Raw genomic sequence first — 20,342 nt, forward strand, 5'->3', positions numbered from 1 at the left:
GGGTTGCTGTTTACCTGATATGGAGTGCCCACTCCCTCACTTTAGGGGCACATCTACCTTAATCCAGAAAGCTTAGGTTCAGATTGGCAGAGGTAAGGCTTGGAGAGCTTCCAGGTATGTGCAGAGGTACGGCTGGAGATAAACCAGCTAAAAGAGTGCAACTTACGATTAATGCTTTCTGCTGCGAGTCCACCTTCAACTATTCTACCCAACTGGGGCATTGACTTTCAGCATTACGTGGTGCTGAGCAGGAAGAATCCTAGTGAAGTTTTATTAGTGAGCCAAGCTGACTGTTCAATCGTTAACAAGGTCTTGCAGTACTGCTTAGTTTAGGTATTGGATTACAGATTCTGGCACAGAGGACTGACATGGTTTCAAGATTACATCAACAGGCATATGATCTTGGCACCACCTTGATCCCAAAACAACCAAGTTTCCTCCCTCTGCCAGGAGGATGGTCATTAGCTGGTTGTCAAGCTGACAAGCACAACTTTTAACCCTTGTTAAGTGGACACCAGATATGGAGAGTGGTATACTTCATTAAAAAAATATGTACACTATCAGCATCCTCCTGACAATAGCATGAATACATTCCATATCCCACTGAATGGTAACATAGAAACATAGAAGATAGGAGCAGGAGTAGGCCATTCGGCCCTTCGAGCCTGCTCCGCCATTCAATGAGATCATGGCTGATCATCCAAATTCAGTACCCTGTCCCTGCCTTCTCCCCATATCCCTTGATCCCTTTAGCCTTAAGAAATATATCCAACTCTTTCTTGAATATATTTAATGAATGGCCTCCACCGCCCTCTGTGGCAGAGAATTCCACAGGTTCACCACTCACTGGGTGAAGAAATTCCTCCTCATTTCAGTCCTAAATGGCTTACCCCTTATCCTTAGACTATGACCCCTGGTTCTGGACTCCCCGGCCATCATAAACATCCTTCCTGCATCTAGTCTGTCCAGACCTGACAGAATTTTATAGGTTTCATAGAAACATAGAAGATAGGAGCAGGAGTAGGCCATTCGGCCCTTCGAGCCTGCTCCGCCATTCAACGAGATCATGGCTGATCATCCAAACCCTAGCACCCGGTCCCTACACCGACAGCCATCCCACCCAAGCCCTATCCCCGTAACCCCACGTATTTAATCCCCCCTAACACTAAGGGCCAATTTTTATCATGGCCAATCAACCTAACCCGCACATCTTTGGACTGTGGGAGGAAACCGGAGCACCCGGAGGAAACCCACGCAAACACGGGGAGAATGTGCAAACTCCACACAGGATGAGATCCCCTCTCAATCTTCCAAACTCCAGTGAGTATAATCCCAATCGACACAATCTCTCCTCATACGTCATTCCTGCCATCCCAGGTATCAGCCTGGTGAATCTTCGCTGCACTCCTTCCATGGCAAGAACGTCCTTCCTCAGGTAAGGCGACCAAAACTGCCCACAATACTCAAGGTGCGGTCTCACCAAGGCCCTGTACAACTGCAGCAAGACATCCTTGTTCCTGTACTCAAACCCTCTTGCTACGAAGGCCAACATACCATTTGCCTTCTTAACCGCCTGCTGCACCTGCATGCTTACCTTCAGCGGCTGGTGCACAACACCACCCAGGTCTCTTTGCACTTCCCCTTCTCCCAATCTATTGCCATTCAAATAATAATCTGCCTTCCTGTTTTTGCCACCAACGTGGATAACCTCACATTTATCCACATTATACTGCATTTGCCATGTTTCTGCCCAATCACCCAATCTGTCCAAATCGTACTGGAGTTTCACGACATCCTCCTCACAGCTTACCCTCCCACCCAGCTGTGTGTCGTCTGCAAATTTGGAGATATTACATCCAATTCCCTCGTCCAGATCATTAATATATATTGTGAACAGCTGGGGTCCTAGGACCGATCCTTGCGGTATCCCACTAGTCACTGCCTGCCACTCGGAAAATGACCCGTTTATTCCAACTCTTTGCTTTCTGTCCGCCAACCAGTTCTCTATCCAAGTCAATACCTTGCCCCCAATCCCATGTGCCTTAATTTTGCACGCTAATCTCTTATGTGGGACCTTATCGAAAGCCTTCTGAAAGTCCAAATACACCACATCCACTGGTTCTCCCTTATCTATTTTACCAGTTACATCCTCAAAAAATTCCAGTAGATTAGTCAAGCATGATTTACCTTTTGGTAGCTTCACAAGTTGGAGATGCAGAGCTTCAGCAGCAACTGCATATTCCTCTGCAACCCAATCATGGTAGATACCAAGCCCTGGATATATGAACATGTGCTCTCATACCCAGCCTCCAGTTAACACCTTCAAGCATTAGTTGTCCCCAAGTATTAGAGTTTCCTCACTGGCTATATGACAGGAATCTTTCAGTGTGGTGGAAGGACCTACATAAGGCTCATTGCTTTATGCCAACTACCTTGATGCGGTAGACGTCCACGTCCACTAGGCTTATTCATCACCAACTGTTTAAACCAGATGATCATGTGAAGGGTCTTAGCAAGGGGTGCTTCCCCTTCGAAGGCACTCAGTGATAGGGTGATATAGACAGAACCCTTCCTTTCTGTACCTACTTGCTCTTTTGCCACAACTCTACCTCATAGATTGATCCTGGATCTCAATCAGGAGTCGAAGGAAGCTCTTTTGTTGCATGCTTAAAAGTTCTGAAATATGAAGGAAAACCAGCTGGACGCAGTATATACAAGTGTAACCTGAATTGGGATTGCTGTCATTAAAGAAAGGCGAGAAAGATCCAAGTGCTTATCACTCTTTTTTAGCATGTTTTCAAAGGATTGTATTTTGACCAAAATTGGCATCCACCAGGATCACCAGGTATTGATAGGAATAAAAAACGTGGAAAATTACCCCTATATTTTCCAAGCAATACCTCGGAGGTCCCTATGCAAGGCCACGGATATCACACTTGGGGCATACTACCATATGCCACGAGTTAGCCCACTGTTCAAAATGGCGAGTAGATCAATAGATCCCTAGGTGACTAATAGTAAATAATATCTGCAAAAAGGAGTGCTACAAGTGAAAGATGAAGAAAAGAAATAGCATTGGGCAGGATGGTAAATCTGTGTACTGTCATGGCCAGCTGCTGCTGCGGCAGGGACATTAGTCACTTTGGATGGAATACTTATTAAATCAAAAATGTGACTTTATATATAGAATTCCCTGGGAAAGAGTGTTACAGTATCTCTACTCTCAAAAGAAACGACTTCCACATAGACTTTGAGTTACTTAATAATTTGAAAATAAATTATTCAACATTTTTAGGTACCTTTGAAGGAAGCACAGCATCTTCTTATATGAAGATAGGAACTGGTGTAGGCCATTTAGCCCCTCAAGTCTGTTCCGCCATTCAATGAGATCATGGCTGATCTGTATCTTAACTCAATCCACCCACCTTGGCTCCAAATCCTTTAATACCCTTAGCTAACAAAAATCTATTGATTTCAGATTTAAAATTATTAATTGAGCTAGCATCTATTGTTTTTTGTGGGAGAGAGTTCCACTCTTCGGCCACCCTTTGCGTGAATAAGTATTTCCTAACTTCTCTCCTGAATGGCTAGCTCTGATTTTAAGGTTATGTCTCCTTGTCCTAGACAGCAGAAAAAGATTCTCTCTATCTACCCTGTCAATTCCTTTCAAAATCCTAAAAACCTCAATCAAATCACCCTTTAACCTTCTATATTCTAGGGAATACAAGCCGAGGTTACATAATATCTCCTCATAATTTAACCCTTGGAGTGCTGATAACATTCTGGTGAATTTGCAGTGCTCTCCTTCTAAGGCCAATATATCCTTTCTAAGGTGCGGTGCCCAGAACTGTAGAGTACTCCAGATGTGGCCTAACCTGGGCTTTGAACCTCCACTGTTACTAAGCTTTTCACCATTTAAATAATACTCAGCTCTATCCTTTTTTGGTCCAAAATGGATGACCGCACTCTTAATCCGTTGAAATCCATCTGCCAGTTTCGCCCACTCACTTAATCTATCAATGTCTCTTTCTAATTTTATGCTTCCGTCTACACTACTTACTATATCACCAATCTTTGTGTCATCGGCAAACTTGGATATATGGCTCTCTACTGTGTTATCTATGTCATTAATATTAATAAATGCAGTGAATAGTTGAGGCCCCAGCATAGATCCTTGTGGGACACCAGTAGTCACTTCTTTCCAATTCGAGTAAATACCCATTATCCCTACTCTCTGTCTTCTACTGCCTAACCAATCGCCTAACTAGGTTAATAATTTGCCTTCAATTTCATGAGCTTTAATTTTAGCTAACAATCTCTTATCTGGAACCTCATCGAATGCCTTCTGGAAGTCTATATAAACTACATCCGAGGACTACTTATCTGAGGAAGGATGTTCTTGCCATGGAGGGAGTGCAGCGAAGGTTCACCAGACTGATACCTGGGATGGCAGGAATGACGTATGAGGAGAGATTGGGTCGATTGGGCTTATACTCGCTGGAGTTTAGAAGAGTGAGAGGGGATCTCATTGAAACTTATAAAATTCTAACAGGACTAGACAGACTAGATGAAGGAAGGATGTTCCCGATGGCGGGGGAGTCCAGAACCAGGGGTCACAGTCTAAAGATAAGGGGTAAGCCATTTAGGACAGAGATGAGGAGGAATTTCTTCACCCAGAGAGTGGTGAACCTGTGGAATTCTCTACCACAGAAGGCAGTTGAGGCCAATTCATTAAATATATTCAAGAAGGAGTTAGATCTATTTCTTAAGGCTAAAGGGATCAACGGATATGGGGAGAAAGCAGGGACAGGGTACTGAGTTTGGATGATCAGCCATGATCTCATTGAATGGCGGAGCAGGCTCGAGGGGCCGAATGGCCTACTCCTGCTCCTATCTTCTATGTTTCTACATCTATAGACATTCCCCATCTACTAATTCCGTTACTTACTCAAAAAATTCAATTAGGTTCGTTAAACATGAACTACCCTTCACAAATCCAGGTTGGCTCTCTCTAATGAGCTTAAATTTCTCTAAGTGCTCAGTCACTCTGTCCTTAATAATAGATTCCAATAACTTCCCCACAACAGATGTTAGACCAGCAGATCTAGAATTTCCTGATTTCGCTCTCACCTTTCTTAAATAATGGAGTTACATTTGCTAAATAATAGTTACATTTGCACAATTTAGCATCACAGTTGTGCAATTTTCTTTTGTTAACAAAAATTTTATTTGAGTAGCACACTGAATTCTGACATTATAACAACACTGTCACCTTTTATTAAAGATAAAGGGGGAGAAATTCAGTATCGCCCCATTTGGGGCGCAATTATCGGCCGGCGCAAAGATTAGCGCCTGGCGCTAATTATCACCTCCGACTGCAAACTTGGCTTTTATCGCCCCTGCAGGTGATTGGAGCGCTAAATCAGGTGCTACACACCTCTCTAAGGCGCAAAGGCCGAGGAGCGAGGCGCTACCTCAGAGCGCTGGCGAAGCTCATGTGATGTCAGTTAGCAATGGAACACAGGCACCGGCCAGTTCTTAAAGGGGAGGGTTGATCTTGCTCTCCATCCACATCCTGCTCATTGCAGCCTTGAATCTTGGCCGAGAGAGACCTGTACATCAAATCTGCTCGGAAGAACAATGGAGAGACCCGGGGAAAGAGCTCAGAGTGCAGCCCCCCCCAGTCTCTTCTAAATCGATACAAGGAAGGGCAAATCAAAATTAACCTGCAAAGTGCTGCTTAGTACCCAAAACTCCTTCACACAGCACTGAATCTCTCCAGAAGTCTCTCTCTCTCTCTCTCTCTCTCACAGAATGCGTGGTGCAAAAATGTCACCAACATAAAAAGGCAGGAAGCGGTCGCCTTTAAATAGTGCTCCCCCAGTCCCTACCTGACTGCAAAACGCTCCCCTCAACCTGTCGTTGCTAGCGGCAGGCGGTAAGGCAGCGGGCGCCAATCAATATCCGGTCCGGGGCGCTACCGGGGCGTTGTGCACTCGAATGATGTCACGATCTGCTGGCGCAGGAGATCGCGGCGGTAGTGTTTAGCGCCGCTGCAAACTGTCTAGTTAATTTCGTGAGCGGCGCAAACATCGCCGCGCACGGGCACTAGTTGCTTTGCGCCCCATTACCGCCCTCTTAAGGCACTAATGGGAGGCGCAAACCAACTGAATTTCCCCCCCCCCCCCCCAAGTTTTCTTTTGTACTCTATGTAAACATCCAAGATGTAGCTCTTAAAACTCTCCATGAGGTTGGAGCAAGTAGTTGTGCCAAAGGGTGATATAATGTTCATGTCACGATTTCCTACACAGTGAATTAGTGATATTATCTATGCTATTGTGGTTGAGTGCAGACAAGGTGCTACTGTACTTGCAGGGAGGGACAGAATACTGGACAGAGACTGGCTGTTCTCGCTCACACTTCTAGCAGGCAGTCACAAGTGATTTGCCTGAACACCTGCTACAAAGTGTTACATAGTGCAGGGAAATTGAGGAGGAAATAAATGGAGAACAAAACTAAGCTCAAAAGTTACAATCCGATTTATCCTGGGTTAGAGGCAGTATCAAACAGTAAGCATTGTGTTTCATGCAAAGTACAAGTTACCAGGAAAACTGAGTCAACTTGGTGTGGTACAACTTGGGTAGTCTGATCTCTGAATGCAAAACCAGAACAGCAGCTTGTTAGCACATACATGTGGGGGGTTTATTTTACATAGGAGAAGTAAAATTAGAAATCATTGACAACTGAAAGTACAAAATAATGCAATCAGCATTTTCACTGAAGAATGGAAAATTCTATAATTTTTTATATTTTAATAATCTACAACTTTTATGCCACATATTTTGTAGGGGGCATGGTCCTACAACCATGTAAGGAGACATAACTTCCCATCTTTAGGATTTCATTAAGAATCGAAACTGTGCTTACCATATTTTTTGTAAACCAAACACACAAATGTGCATACAAAACAAATCACATTTTTAGTTTGTGCATTTCTTCTGAATGAAAGCCTTACATTGATTGCTCACCTGTTTGGCTATGGTTTTGCTGTCCACTTTGTTGTAATTTTTCCTAATCCTGGCCACTGTAAGTGTAGAGACCGACAGTGCATACAGTGCAAATGATACTTTCTCCTCAGGAACCAGGCTGATGGGAGATGGAATGACCATTTCAGGTTTTGAATCCTTGCCTTTATAAAAGGAAGAAAATAATAGATTAGAAATGTGTAAATCAGAAAAATTTCAAATACACATCATTTTTAAAGAAGGCAGCAACTCATCAATGGCCAGCATTAATCGTAAACTACTTTTCTAAAAAATACAAAGGATATCACCTTGCAGCACATCTGTTCAATATCACTGGTGTAAGTATGCTTACTATCTTTAAAGTTTTACCTTGGTTGGCAGTTGTTTTTTTTTTTTTTTTTTAAGTAAACACATGGCAGAAATTAGAAATATTTCAAAATTAAAACACATGCTTTCCACAAGTGACCTAAATGCAAATTTCCCTCTGATTTTCTCCTCTTATCCCTCTTCACTTTGAAGCAGTGACTCATACTGCATTCAACAGGCAGCAGCAGTCCGCCAGCAACTGGTCCAAATGATCATTCTTCATTTACCCAATTTAACATTCATACACACACTTCCACCTCTCTGCATTCATCTTGTCTATCAGACCCACCTCCTCCTCCCTCGACCCTATTCCCACCAAGCTGCTGACCAACCAACTTCCCTTTCTGGCTCCCATGTTAGCTGATAGTTAACAGTTCTCTCTCCTCAGGTACTGTCCCACCTTCCCCAAATCTGCCGTCATCACCCCTCTCCTCAAAAAAACAAACCTTGATCCCTCCGTCCTTGCAAACTAACACCCCATCTCCAACCTCCCTTTCCTCTCCAAAGTCCTTGAACGTGTTGTCGCCTCCCAAATCCGTGCCCATCTTTTCTGCAATTCCATGTTTGAATCCCTCCAATCAGGTTTCCGCCCTTGCCACAGTACCGAAATGGTTCTCATCAATGTCACAAATGCCATCCTTTGTGACTGTGACAAAGGTAAACTATCCCTCCTCGTCCTTCTTGACTTGTCTGCAGCCTTTGATGCGATTGACCACTCCATCCTTCTCCAACGCCTCTCCACCGTCGTCCAGCTGGGTGGGACTGCACTCGCCTGGTTCCATTCTTATCTATCTAATCGTAACCAGAGAATCACCTGCAACGGCTTCTCTTCCCACTCCCACATCGGTACCTCTGGTGTCCCCCAAGGATCTATCCTTGGCCCCCTCCTATTTCTCATCTACATGTTGCCCCTTGGCAACATCATCTGAAAACACAGCGTCAGTTTCCATATGTACGCTGACGACAGCCAGCTCTACCTCACTACCTCATCTCTCGACCCCTCCACGGTGTCTAAATTTTCAGACTGCTTGCCCAACATACAGTTCTGGATGAGCAAAAATTTTCTCCAATTAAATATTGGGAAGACCGAAGCCATTGTTTTTGGTCCCCGCCACAAACTCCGTTTGAGGCTGAACCACACTGTTTGCAACCTTGGTGTCATATTTGACCCTGAAATGAGCTTCCAACCACATATCTGCAGCATAACAAAGACCACCTACTCCCACCTCCGTAACATCGCTCGTCTCCGCCCTTGCCTGAGCTCAGCTCATCCACTGCTGAAACCCTCATCCATGCCTTTGTTACCTCTAGACTTGACTATTCCAATGCACTCCTGGCTGGCCTCCCACATTCCATCCTACGTAAACTTGTCATCCAAAACTCAGCTGCCCATGTCCTAACTCGCACCAAGTCCCGTTCGCCCATCACCCGTGTGCTTGCTGACCTACATTGGCTCCTGGTTAAACAGCGCCTCGATTTCAAAATTCTCATCCTTGTTTTCAAATCCCTCCATGGCCTTGCCCTCCCTATCTCTGTAATCTCTTTCAGCCCCACAACCACCACCCCCACCCAGAGATATCTGCACTCCTCTAATTCTGCCCTTTTGAGCATCACTGCTTATAATCGCTCAACCTTTGTTAGCCGTGCCTTCTGTTGCCTCGGCCTTAAGCTCTAGAATTCCCTGCCTAAACCTCTCTGCCTTGCTACCTCTCTTTTCTCCTTTATGACACTCCTTAAAACCTACCCCTTTGACCAAGCTTTTGGTCACCTGCCCTAATTTCTCCTTATGTGGCTCGGTGTCAAATTTTTTGTCTTAAAATACTCCTGTGCAGCGCCTTGGGACATTTTACTATGTTAAAGGCGCTATATAAATACAGGTAGTTGTTGTAGAATTAACAAGCAATGGCTGTTTCGGCCAATTCTTTCCCTTTTTCTAGCTTAGGGACCAGATGCCAACTGTAAAGCCTCCATCTTGGCTGATAATTAATTCAGCAAAAAGCAGGAATTGAAATGGGACGCTCCTGAACTATGGGTTGGCACTACACACCATACATCTACTGAACCATTGGTAAGTGCGATCCCAGTGCATTTTAAATTAGTTCTGTTACACTGTGTGCTACTTATCATTGCATTTTATTTCAGATGTGATACAAACATGTTTTCTGATTTTCATAAGTTTCAAAATATTAATCTCAAATGATGAAATCATGGATTATTCCTATAAATGTGTCAATGAATACTCTGGTGTCAAAATATGCTGACTACAAATACAAAATTAACAAGAATATATCATTTGTATTCTGTTAACTAATATATTGGTCTTTCATACAAGCAAAGAAAAATTTAAATTAATCCACACTGTTATTTCTGTTATCCTTGGATGTAGACTTTCCCTAATAAAATGTTCTTTTAAATGAAAAGTTTTGGGTGTTTTTTCCAATGATATCTTACTCATTTCTATAAAACATGGAGATGACATTGTACAACATTGAAGCTGTATAATCCAAAATTAGTTTTCACAAACACAGCAGACTAATTCTCACTGAAATAAAAGTGCAATAATGTGCAGTGGCATTTACAATATGTAGATATCAATGAGGTCTTCACTAGAGTAAAGCTATCACTAAAATTAAAATGTCATAATTCATATGTCTGCTCTAAGTGAAAACTATTTAAGTAACAAAATGTCCTTTTGTTAAGTAACAAAGGCAATGGTTAAATTTCTAAGCAAAATATGTATTATATAAAAGGACAATGCTCAGTTGAATACTGCAATGTGTACTGCTTTGTTTGTGTAGAAAAGCTTGGTATATTGCATGCAAATTCCAACTTTAGAATCCTTGTGTATGTTTGTGTAATTGTATTCAAATCCAGTATCAGTGCTTTAGTTGGCAATGGAAATACTACTGATAGTGTGCTCATTTATAACCTTGAAAATAAACTGTTTTGTTGAATAAAATTTGTGAAACATATTCAGCAGAAAAAAATTAACACCGACACAGATGTCAAGTGTAGCCTTCAAGTGAAGCGGGATTATTGGACCAGGGCACAGCTGTAATTCAGTCCCCATTTTAAAGTCATACATTCTGTTGATATATAATATATATATTACTTTGATTTTGTAGTATATTATAGTTTGATAGCAAAACATAGCAATTTGGGAAGCTGAGCGGTAAGGTGGTTGGAGCATCAGAATTCTCTGCAGTACAGGCTAAGAAGCTGGGAAACATGTAATTATGCCCTCCAGCACTACAGCACCACCACATGCTGGAGGGCATAATTACAGTTTGATAAGTTTATACAGACCACCTAATAGTGGAAAGGAGGTGGAGGAACAAATATTTAAGGACATATGTTAAATGAGTAAAGGACATAGAATAATAGTCATGGGAGATTTTAACTACTCCCAAATAAACTGGCAGGGGGTTGCGAAAGGGGTACAGGGAATAGAGTTTTTACAACGTGTACAGGACTCCCATCTTACCCAGTATGTAAAAAGCACAATGAGAGGGGATACTGCTGGATCCAGTAATGGGAAATGAACCAGAACAGATAAGAGAAGTAAGTATAGCGGAACATCTAAGAAATAGCAATCACAGCATTATAAGGTTTAAAAGGACATAAGACAAAGATCAAGTAATAGAATGGAAAAAAACCTGATTCTGAGGGGATGAGAATGGAACTGGGGAAAGTAAACAGGAAAAATTTACTGACAACGAAACAGAACAGCAACGGGAAACGGTGATCAAGAGTGTCCAGGAGAAATATATCCCACTAAAAAGCAAGAACAAACTAGTCAGCAATGACACATGAATAAATATAGAAATAAGGGCAGAATTGAAACTAAAGAAAAGGCATACACTAAGTACATAGACAACAAAGGAAAGGATGACAAAAGGGAATGCGAAAAGGTTAGGAAGGCAAGGAAAAACTACAAAATTAAACTATAAAATACAAGTTGTTGTTGATACAGTAGACAGAGAGAAGATGTTTCCACTTGAGGAGCGACCAGAAATAGGGGCCATAATTATAAGATAGAGACTGATAAATCCAATAGGGAATTCAGGAGAAACTTCAGTGTTTAGAATATGGATTTTGCTACCATAAAGAGTGGTTGAGGCGACTAGCATAGATTCATTTAAGGGGAAGCTGGATAAACACATGAGGGAGAAGGGTATGTTGATGAGGTTAGATGAAGAAGGATGGGAGGAGGTTCATGTGGAGCATAAACACCTGTTGGGCTGAATGGCCTATTTCTGTGCTGTAAATACTCTGCATTGTAACAGAGACCGCGATAGTGGCAGGGGCAGGCTGGAGGGCAGGGGGGGTGTGGGGGGAGCGGTTGGAGTTCAGTCGGGAAGTACGGGTTTCCCTGCATGCTGTGTTTTAACTCCACAGAGTGCTAATTTCTTGATCAGGATCCCCACCAGGAAGTCAGCCTGATATTGACAGGCTTACCTTCCAGTCAGACAGGGAGCCTGCAGCTGCTACTGGGAGCGGGGGTGGGGGGTGGTCTATCCGATCCAAGGCAAGAGGCTGAGCTTAGAGGGCCCGGGGGGGGGGGGGGGGGGTGCGCAGTGGTGGGCTAGGGCACTCCTGCTCCTCCTGGCCCACCAGCAGTGCTGCAAAGACACTTACCTTCTCACCAGAGCTGTCCTCTCCTCCCTTCAGCTGCTGGCTTTCCCAAGGCCTGGGATATCTGGCCAGCCAGCCAGCCTCATTAAAATATTTAAATAGCCAATCTGCCTCCTAGGAGCAGGTTGGCTGCCCGCCCCTTGTCCCACCTTGTTAAACCCGGAAGTGAGCAGGGTAGAGTCGGGTTTTCGATTTTTTAAGTTTTAACATCTCACCCGACCACAACCCCACCCGTTTTTGGAGGTTAAAATTCACCCCTGACAGTTTCCATTATAAATGTGAACATGGGAATTTATAATGTAAAAAGTTGAGACAAAGTGTGACAAATTCACACAGATATTATGGCCCGTAACTTGCAGTCAGCGGTGATGTAAAGTTCGCTGCTGGCCCCGAAGTAAGCTTCCAACAAAGTTCTTGCGATCTCTGTGGCGAGATGTTCGGCTTTTCCGACGTGCAGTTGAAATCAACGCAGTATAGTGGGAATCCCATAGTGCGAGCTGCTGTGACGTCAACAAGCTGTCTAAGCAGCCAATCATATTGCAGAATTCTCACAAACAGGGAACCAGGAAATAGAATGCACTAATAACCAATCACTTTTTAAAAAAATTACAGAGAGTGAAATAAGGATTGGGACAGACACGTTCAGCTAAGTTAGAAGCTGAAATATCATGAACAAACTTTTAAAAAATATATATATTTTAAAATTAAGTTAAAAAATTATTAGATTTTAAAATTGAGAAATTTGACATTCCACCAATATAAAATGAGTTTTTCAGGTTCAGAACGGTTATTTATCAGTTGTTATTACTCAGATATCGACGTTAAAACCCCAGTTACATCTCATTTGAATAGGTCTAACTTTTTATGGGGTTTCGGAAAAGGGGAAGTCTTCGTCAGATCAGTGTTTCACTGATTGCTGGCTCTGGGATTGGGGAGTGAAGAGAGGGGTGGTTGGTGGTCCACAGCGCAGCCTGTGGAGAAGCAGTGAATGACAGACCGCAACTTCACGATTTCCTCATTAGGCTGTGCATGTGCTAAATCCTGAAGTTGCAGTCAGTTTCAAAGACAAGGTGATGGCAAACGCTGCCAGTTCAGTCATCAGGACCGCACGTTCCGGGCTAATATTTTTAATATACCACATGTTATGCAGAATAGGGGTTGAGACTGGATGTTGGGATCTTTACATAGAATGAAATGAATGAGATGTGCTGACAATGTCAAGAATAAGTAAAATTCTATCTCCCAAATTACAGGTTTGAATAAATCTGCTTAACATAAGAAATAGGAGCTGGAGTAGGCCATTCGGCCCTTCGAGCCTGCCCTGTCATTCAATATGATCATGGCTGATCCTCTATCGCAATACCATATTCCCGCTCTCTCCCCATACTCTTGATGCCTTTTGTGTCTAGAAATCTATCTATCTCCTTCTTAAATATATTAAGTGACTTGGCCTCCACAGCCTTCTGTGGTAGAGAATTCCACAGGTTCACCACCCTCTGAGTGAAGAAATTTCTTATCTCAGTCCTAAATATCCTACTCCATATCCTGAGACTGTGACCCCTCGTTCTAGACCCCCCAGCCAGGGGAAACATCCTCCCTGCATACAGTCTGTCTAGCCCTGTCAGAATTTTATATGTTTCAATGAGATCCCCTCTCATTCTTCTAAACTCTAGTGAATACAGGCCTAGTCGACCCAATCTCTCCTCATACGACAGTCCTGCCATCCCAGGAATCAGTCTGGTGAACCTTCGCTGCACTCCCTCTATGGCAAGTCTCAATTAGCGGTCTTAAAGGGACCACTGGAGGCTGCTACCCAAACACCAAAAAGACGAGTGGCACTGATTTTTTTGCATCAAGGAGAATTTTTGACTTCCAGCTTCGCTCCATGGAGGAGCAGCTCCCCCCACCCTCACCCCCCAATCAGAAAGCTACCTGTCAGGACTTATTGTTTCCATTCAAATGTGACCCACCCATGAAAATGATTTGGGCCTTTTACTACAGCAATCTGGTGGGCCGTACAATTGCTCTGTCCATCGCCTACCTGATATGCACAGTATGAGAATTGTGCCTTATGAACTTCCTCTGTTGGGGCATGGTTCCACAGGCACCAAAACGCCCTCTGATATCCCAACCAAGTGACTATTATACATGTGCGGTACTATTTGATTCGGTGATGCTATGTGAGCTTTGACAGTGAGTGTCAGCCAGCTATTTGACCATCAGGGAAAATCACAGCTGTATTTGATCCTGTCTTCATTTGATATCATGTACTTACAGTAGAGATCACTGGTTAGTGATGAATGGGAACCCTTCCTTTGTTTTTCAGGGGGATGGAAAAAAAGCAGGGAAGTGAAATTAGAAAAATAGAGCTGCCAGGGGTTAACAAAATGGCAGGGGAAGCTTAATAGTCCAATTGGACGATTCCTGTTGTTATATTGCTAACCCTGTCGATTTTCCCTAATCTAGGGATACTGAGGCCAACTTAGCATAGACCACGGACCAAACCTTGGACTTTCCTATTTTGTATGCTTTAGCTACTGACTGAATTTGCTGAGCCACAGGAAGAGTTCTATTCCACCATTCTTTAAACAATGAAGAACAGTGTTTTAGTCATAATCTGTAACTGAAAGAAGTAACACCAAGGACAAGTGTTGGAACATCGTGCTTAAATCAATGTGACAAAAACAAAAAAATTAAGTGAGAAGGATTTTTCAACAGATACACAAAAAGCTGGGGTAAATCTGTTATGTGTCAGAACACTGAAACGGATATTTTATCTCTAATTAACAAGCTCTTTCATACCTACCAGAAAACCTATTCAGCTCAATTTTGAACTTTACAATTTGACATCAAAAATATTACTTACATGGAACACACACGGCTTGGAAGCTACCAACATAGTTCGGTCCTAATTCATAAATGGTACTGATGCTAGAGGCAGGTAAAACTTCCTCCAAGAAGTGAGTAGGTCCTAGACGCCATACTAATGATGAGATCTGGCGCTGAGCTGGAAGTGTGCCAATGTAGCCGTACACCGTACTAACAACTGGCAGATTTGCTGATCCTGATCCACCAGGAGAACTGTGGATATAGTGAAGCTGCAAAGACAAATAAAACAAAAGAATGCTGGTTAGTTTTTGTAAGTGCTCTACAAAAAATATGGTTAAATCACAGTGATGTGCCTCAATGAATCCGAGACTCAACGTTAACGGAGCAAAGCAAGGCTTTTATTAACTCAGAAAGTAATACACAGTGGAGAAGTGTCTCTCATCCAGAGATCTGCTGAACTGCCTGTGAGACACGCTGGGGCCTGCTTAAGTAGGGGCCAGGTATGGGCGGAGCCCTGCACACAATACAATACAGGTAAGGAAATGAAACTGAAACTAAACTCCCCTGCTTGCCACAGTCACAGGCACAATCAAACACAGAGAATACAGAGTGCCTGATGAATGGCATATTTCATCACACATAGAACACTTTTAAATGAATATTTGCATTTTCCTGTCATCACAGCGAAGACTGTTGGTGCAAATTGAAAGACAGAATTGCAGATTGTGCATTGTGTGCTCACAATGCTTGTGTTTTAATTACAATAGCTTCAGTGAAAGTGATCTTTGTAACACTATTTTGTCCCATTACTGGAACTTGAGGGCAACTTATTAAAAGTGCTAGTGCTCATTGAATACAGTATAGTTTAAAACATTCACTACATGAAATATGAAGATTACCAGAAGACAGGGATAATTCTATACTAAATTCTGGCAAATAAATTATTCATTTACATTTCTTCAACAATCAAAACAATGGTATTAGGAAAGCAATTCAGTTATTGTACTCTCTTAAGGTAGGTGTCTTGGATTAATGCTATACTCGACCACAAGTTGTTTTGTTTTGGAATTTTTTTTGAGGGGAGAAAACAGCTTGATAACATTTCTAAAAGACTATTTGCATCCTCTCCATATGGAAGTTGACACCAGGTCCAATTAATCCCATTTACATCAGCAGAGTCTGGTCCAAACATGCTGACATCAGTACTGGGTACTGTGCTCCCTTGTAGCTTCCTTGGCAGCTGGGGCAGCAGTCTATGAAGGTTGTCATTGTTTGAAAACAACACGAGAGTTTGCTACTGCAAAATGACGTGACGTAGTGAAAAATACTATGATCTACTGAAAGTTATATGCTGGAAATCTGTAATGGGATTGATTCTCTTAGCAGTAAGAAACTGTGAATTGAAATGAAATGTATAAATGATTATATTTGAAACTGTGAATTGAAATGAAATGTATAAATGATTATATTTGATTATGTCTACTTGAGACTCATATTAGTCTTTATAAAAATTAAAATAAATAAATAATTGCTGTAATATTGGCTGAGTTTGAATTTTACACTGTGATGTGTCACACTGCTGTAGTTGATTTAAAGGTTAAAGGGGAAGGCAAATCTGCTATGCAGCATCATGGAACTCTCTTTGGTTCCAATGAATGTTTCAGCTTTTTTGAATTAACAATCTTTCCTGGAAGATCCAAAAAGAATGGATTTGAACAAGTTAGATCAACTGCAAAGACAAATAGAATAAATGGTGAAAAAACATCTTAATTTTACTAAATACAGTAAGCCGAAGTGCACATTCCATTTTTGCTCTTGGAAACGTGTGGGAAGTCTGAACAATTCTGAATGGGTTTTTTTGTTGCCCATTTTTTAAAACCTGTGTCACAAGCTTTCATCTCCGTATCGTGTGGTAAGATTACTTCATTGCTCTGCACAGTGAATGAAGCAACTGAGAATAAAACATGATCTTGCATTTTATTAAGTAAATATACAAACTATGAATGTTAAGGATCACTGAAACAATATGGTATTTAATTGGTACTTTTTAGTCAGTTTATTTAATGAGTACTGTTGATTTAATTAAAAAATTATAGGGAAATGCAGTTGAGACACTAATTGTGCAGACAAATGAAGCTTTGAAGTGAATTGAATGCACTGTATACAATTAAAGTACTACCTCTTCACGGATTCAAATACACTGCATAAGTGGATTACTAATTTACCAAAGCCTGGAAAAAATCATTTTTTAAATGAAGCAGCAAGTTGTCATTAACAAACTGTAAAGCTAGAGATTGCCTATAAGCAGGATTATCTGAAGTAAAAGATCTAGTCCTAGAAATTCAGTATAGCCACGTTTGGGGCGCTACAGCATGGCGTTCGCTAACTTTTGCGCCTGGCGCAACTTAGCGCCACCTTCGCCGATATTCAGTTGCATCGCCCCAAGAGGTTGCTGCTGCGCTAAAGCAGGCAATGCACGACTATCATTAGGCGCTAAGCCGGCGATCCGGAGCGCAAACACCGAATGCGGGCACAGCGCAGGTGCGGCGAGGTGCTCATTGAGGGCAGTCAGGCGCCGGTCAGCACTTAAAGGGGGAGGGTGGAATTGCTTGGCTGCCACGCCCTGCACACTGCAGCCCTAAGGCAAGGCCTGAACACTGCTTCTGGAACAGCTCCACGCCCAGGAGAATGGAGAAGGCCAGGGAGAGAGCGCAGCACTTCGGCGAGGGTGACCTGAGGCTGCTGGTTGGCGCAGTGGACCGCAGGCGCCATATCCTCTTCCCTGAGGGTGGCAGGAGGCCGCTGCCCGCCGAATATCGGAAAGCATGGAGGGATGTGGCAAACAGGGTCACGTCCAACAGCGTGGTTGGCAGGACACCAACCCAGTGCCGGAAAAAATTCAACGACCTCACTCGGGTTGTCAGGGTGAGTACCCTTTCCAGTATCCTCCTCATCCCTGCATGTGCACCTCACTTTATGGCCAAACAGGTCTGAAAGCCCTAATGGCCAGCCCTCATCCAGCAGCTATGGGACTGTCATGAAAAGCACTTGCGCAATCAGGACTTTAGACAATGTCAGGGCTATTCGACCATGGGAGGCAGTGCGGGCAAGATCAGGGCTTGACACTGTCAGGGCTAATCGAACATGGGAGGCAGTGCGGGCAAGATCAGGGTTTGACACTGTACTTAGAGGCGGTCCTTTCTCTTGCAGGCCAAGCTGGCGCATAACAGAAGACAGTAGCGACAGACCGGGGGAGGCCGTCCTGACCTGAAACAGCTGAGCGACCTCGAGCAGCGAGTGGAGCGGATCATGGCAGGCCGGCTGAGTGGCCCCGTCGCCACTGGAGATGCTGACCCTGTTCTGGGCACCAATGGTAAGGTCATCACCTTTTTGACCTCTCCCTTTCCACTTGCGCCTCACACCAGCATCCTTTGCCACTATCGAACCAATGCAGTGCACAGCAGCACTCATGCCTCCCTCGCTGCCGCCCTGTCCTCACTCTAAAGCAACTCTTGTGCCTCCCTGCTTTCAGGTGGTGACTCGCCAGGTGAGGAGGCGGCCCCTCAAGCTGGCACTGTGTCCGAGTCAGACATAGAGGAGGAGGAAGAGGAAGCCAACCCATCAGGGACACCCTCAGCCGAGGCAGCCCATGGCCATGATGGTGACACGTCTTCCCTGGAGGGGAGCAGGGGGGAAGGGTCGGAGGATAGTGAAGCTCCGGGGACCAGCGGGCTGCAGCAATGCGGGAGGGGTGGGGAAGCTCGGCGGCCTTCTCCCCGGAGGGCGAGTGCGGCCTCCAGTCCTGCTACGGTGAGCGCAGAGGAGGTGCGGCTCCTAGCGGAAATGGGCGCCCAGGCTGAGCGCAGGCACACTGAGCTCATGGCTGCAGTGGCAAGGATGCCTGACTCCAGAGAGTCACTGGCAAGGAGTGTGCAGGAATTCAGGGCAGCACAGGCCAGGAGTCTGCAACAATTCAGTGCAGCACAGGCCAGGAGTCTGCAGGACATCGCGGCAGCACAGGCTAGGAGTCAGCAGGACTTCGCTGCTTCACAGGCGGCTTCTAGCCAAGTGCTCAGTCGTGCCATGCATTCACTGGCTGCTGTCATGCAGACACAGACCAGGGCCACACGGGCACTAACTGCTGCCACACTCGCTGGATCGGCTAGGCATCGCCGGGGCACTCGCTGTGCCGCAGCAGCCCAGCAGTCTGTGCCTCAGCAAATTGCTGCGCATGCTGCAGTGCTGGCCCGTGCGCGTGCCAATGTATCAGCTGACCAGGGAGTGCCTGTGATCTGTCAGGTTGGCAGCATTCCTGCAGCCAACACTGTCACTCCTCCATTGCAGCTGCCACCAGCTGTTGGACAGACTGCTGCCGCCCAAGCAGAGTTGGAGCAGTCAGCAGCCGGCCCCTCCAGCCCCAGAGCTGGTCCAGGCCGACCCCCAAGGGCATCTGCCGTCTCATCATCTGACCCTCAGCAGCCTTCCCCCAGCCTTGCTGCAGCCACTGGGGTCCCATTGAGGAGGAGCTGCAGGGCGGGTAGGGGCCAGTCACGGAAGCGAAACGGATCACCCTCGCAGGGGAAAAAGTAGAAGGTGTGGCCAAATGTTTTGTTTTACTTATAAAAGCCGAGACTGGTGTATTTGTTTCATATTTAAAGGCCGAGACTGGTATATCTGTTTTACTTGTAAAGGCCGAGACTGCTGCATTTGTGTTTTTGGGGGGGGTTTCTCTCCATTAGTTTGTCATGTGGGAAGGGCACAGAGGTATCACAGTAAAATAATTTCTTAAATCGCACTGTCCATGCTTTCTTTTGGAAGTCCTGGTTGCCCTGCTCGGCTGAGGGCTTGTGGAGCGGCTACATTCATCTTCTGCCATTGGCACAAGCCATTCCGAGAGGGGACCTAGAACTGACTTGCAATAAGCCGCCGACGGGCGGCCCTTGCACTTTCTGCCTCCCTCCTGTGCTGGTCCTCCTCCTCCTCCTCCTCTGGTGGTCCTCCAATGTCTGCTGGCAGTGGCTGAGTCCTGCGGATAGCCAGGTTGTGCAGCATGCAGCACACGACAACAAAATGGGAGACTCGCTCAGGCGAGTACTGTAGGGCTCCCCCGGAACGATCCAGACAGCGGAACCGTTGCTTCAGCACGCCGATTGTATGCTCAATGATGTTCCTGGTTGCTTGATGGCTGTCATTGTATCCCTCTTCAGCAGGGGTGCTGGGTGCACGGAGTGGGGTCAGCAGCCAGGTGCACAAAGGATAGCCTTTGTCCCCGAGAAGCCATCCTCATGGGTGAGGCTGGGCCTCGAACATGTCTGCCACAGAAGTCTGGCGCAGGATGAAGGCATCGTGGCTGCTGCCTGGAAAGCGGGCATTGACAGCTAGGATGAGCTGCCTGTGGTCACACACCAACTGCACGTTGAGCGAATGGTAGCCCTTCCGGTTGCGGTAATCCTCGGCATTCTCTAGAGGTGCCCGCAAAGCCACATG

General features: G+C 44.7%; 1 protein-coding gene across 2 annotated transcripts in view; it reads right to left on the reverse strand.

Annotated features, from left to right (window-relative positions):
• Positions 1-20,342, reverse strand: part of wdfy3 (WD repeat and FYVE domain containing 3) — a 583,406-nt gene that overhangs the window by 205,848 nt on the left and 357,216 nt on the right. For both annotated transcript variants that reach the window (XM_085963501.1, XM_085963491.1), the window contains 2 exons: positions 14,893-15,124; positions 7,029-7,189 (listed from right to left, as the gene is read on the reverse strand). In XM_085963501.1, the coding sequence (XP_085819627.1) occupies positions 7,029-7,189; positions 14,893-15,124 (393 nt within the window). The remainder of the gene's footprint in view (positions 1-7,028; positions 7,190-14,892; positions 15,125-20,342) is intronic.

Source organism: Somniosus microcephalus, chromosome 2 (assembly GCF_052327205.1).
Source record: "Somniosus microcephalus isolate GS21.2 chromosome 2, FLI_Smic_1.0, whole genome shotgun sequence".
Classification (NCBI taxonomy): Eukaryota; Metazoa; Chordata; class Chondrichthyes; order Squaliformes; family Somniosidae; genus Somniosus; species Somniosus microcephalus.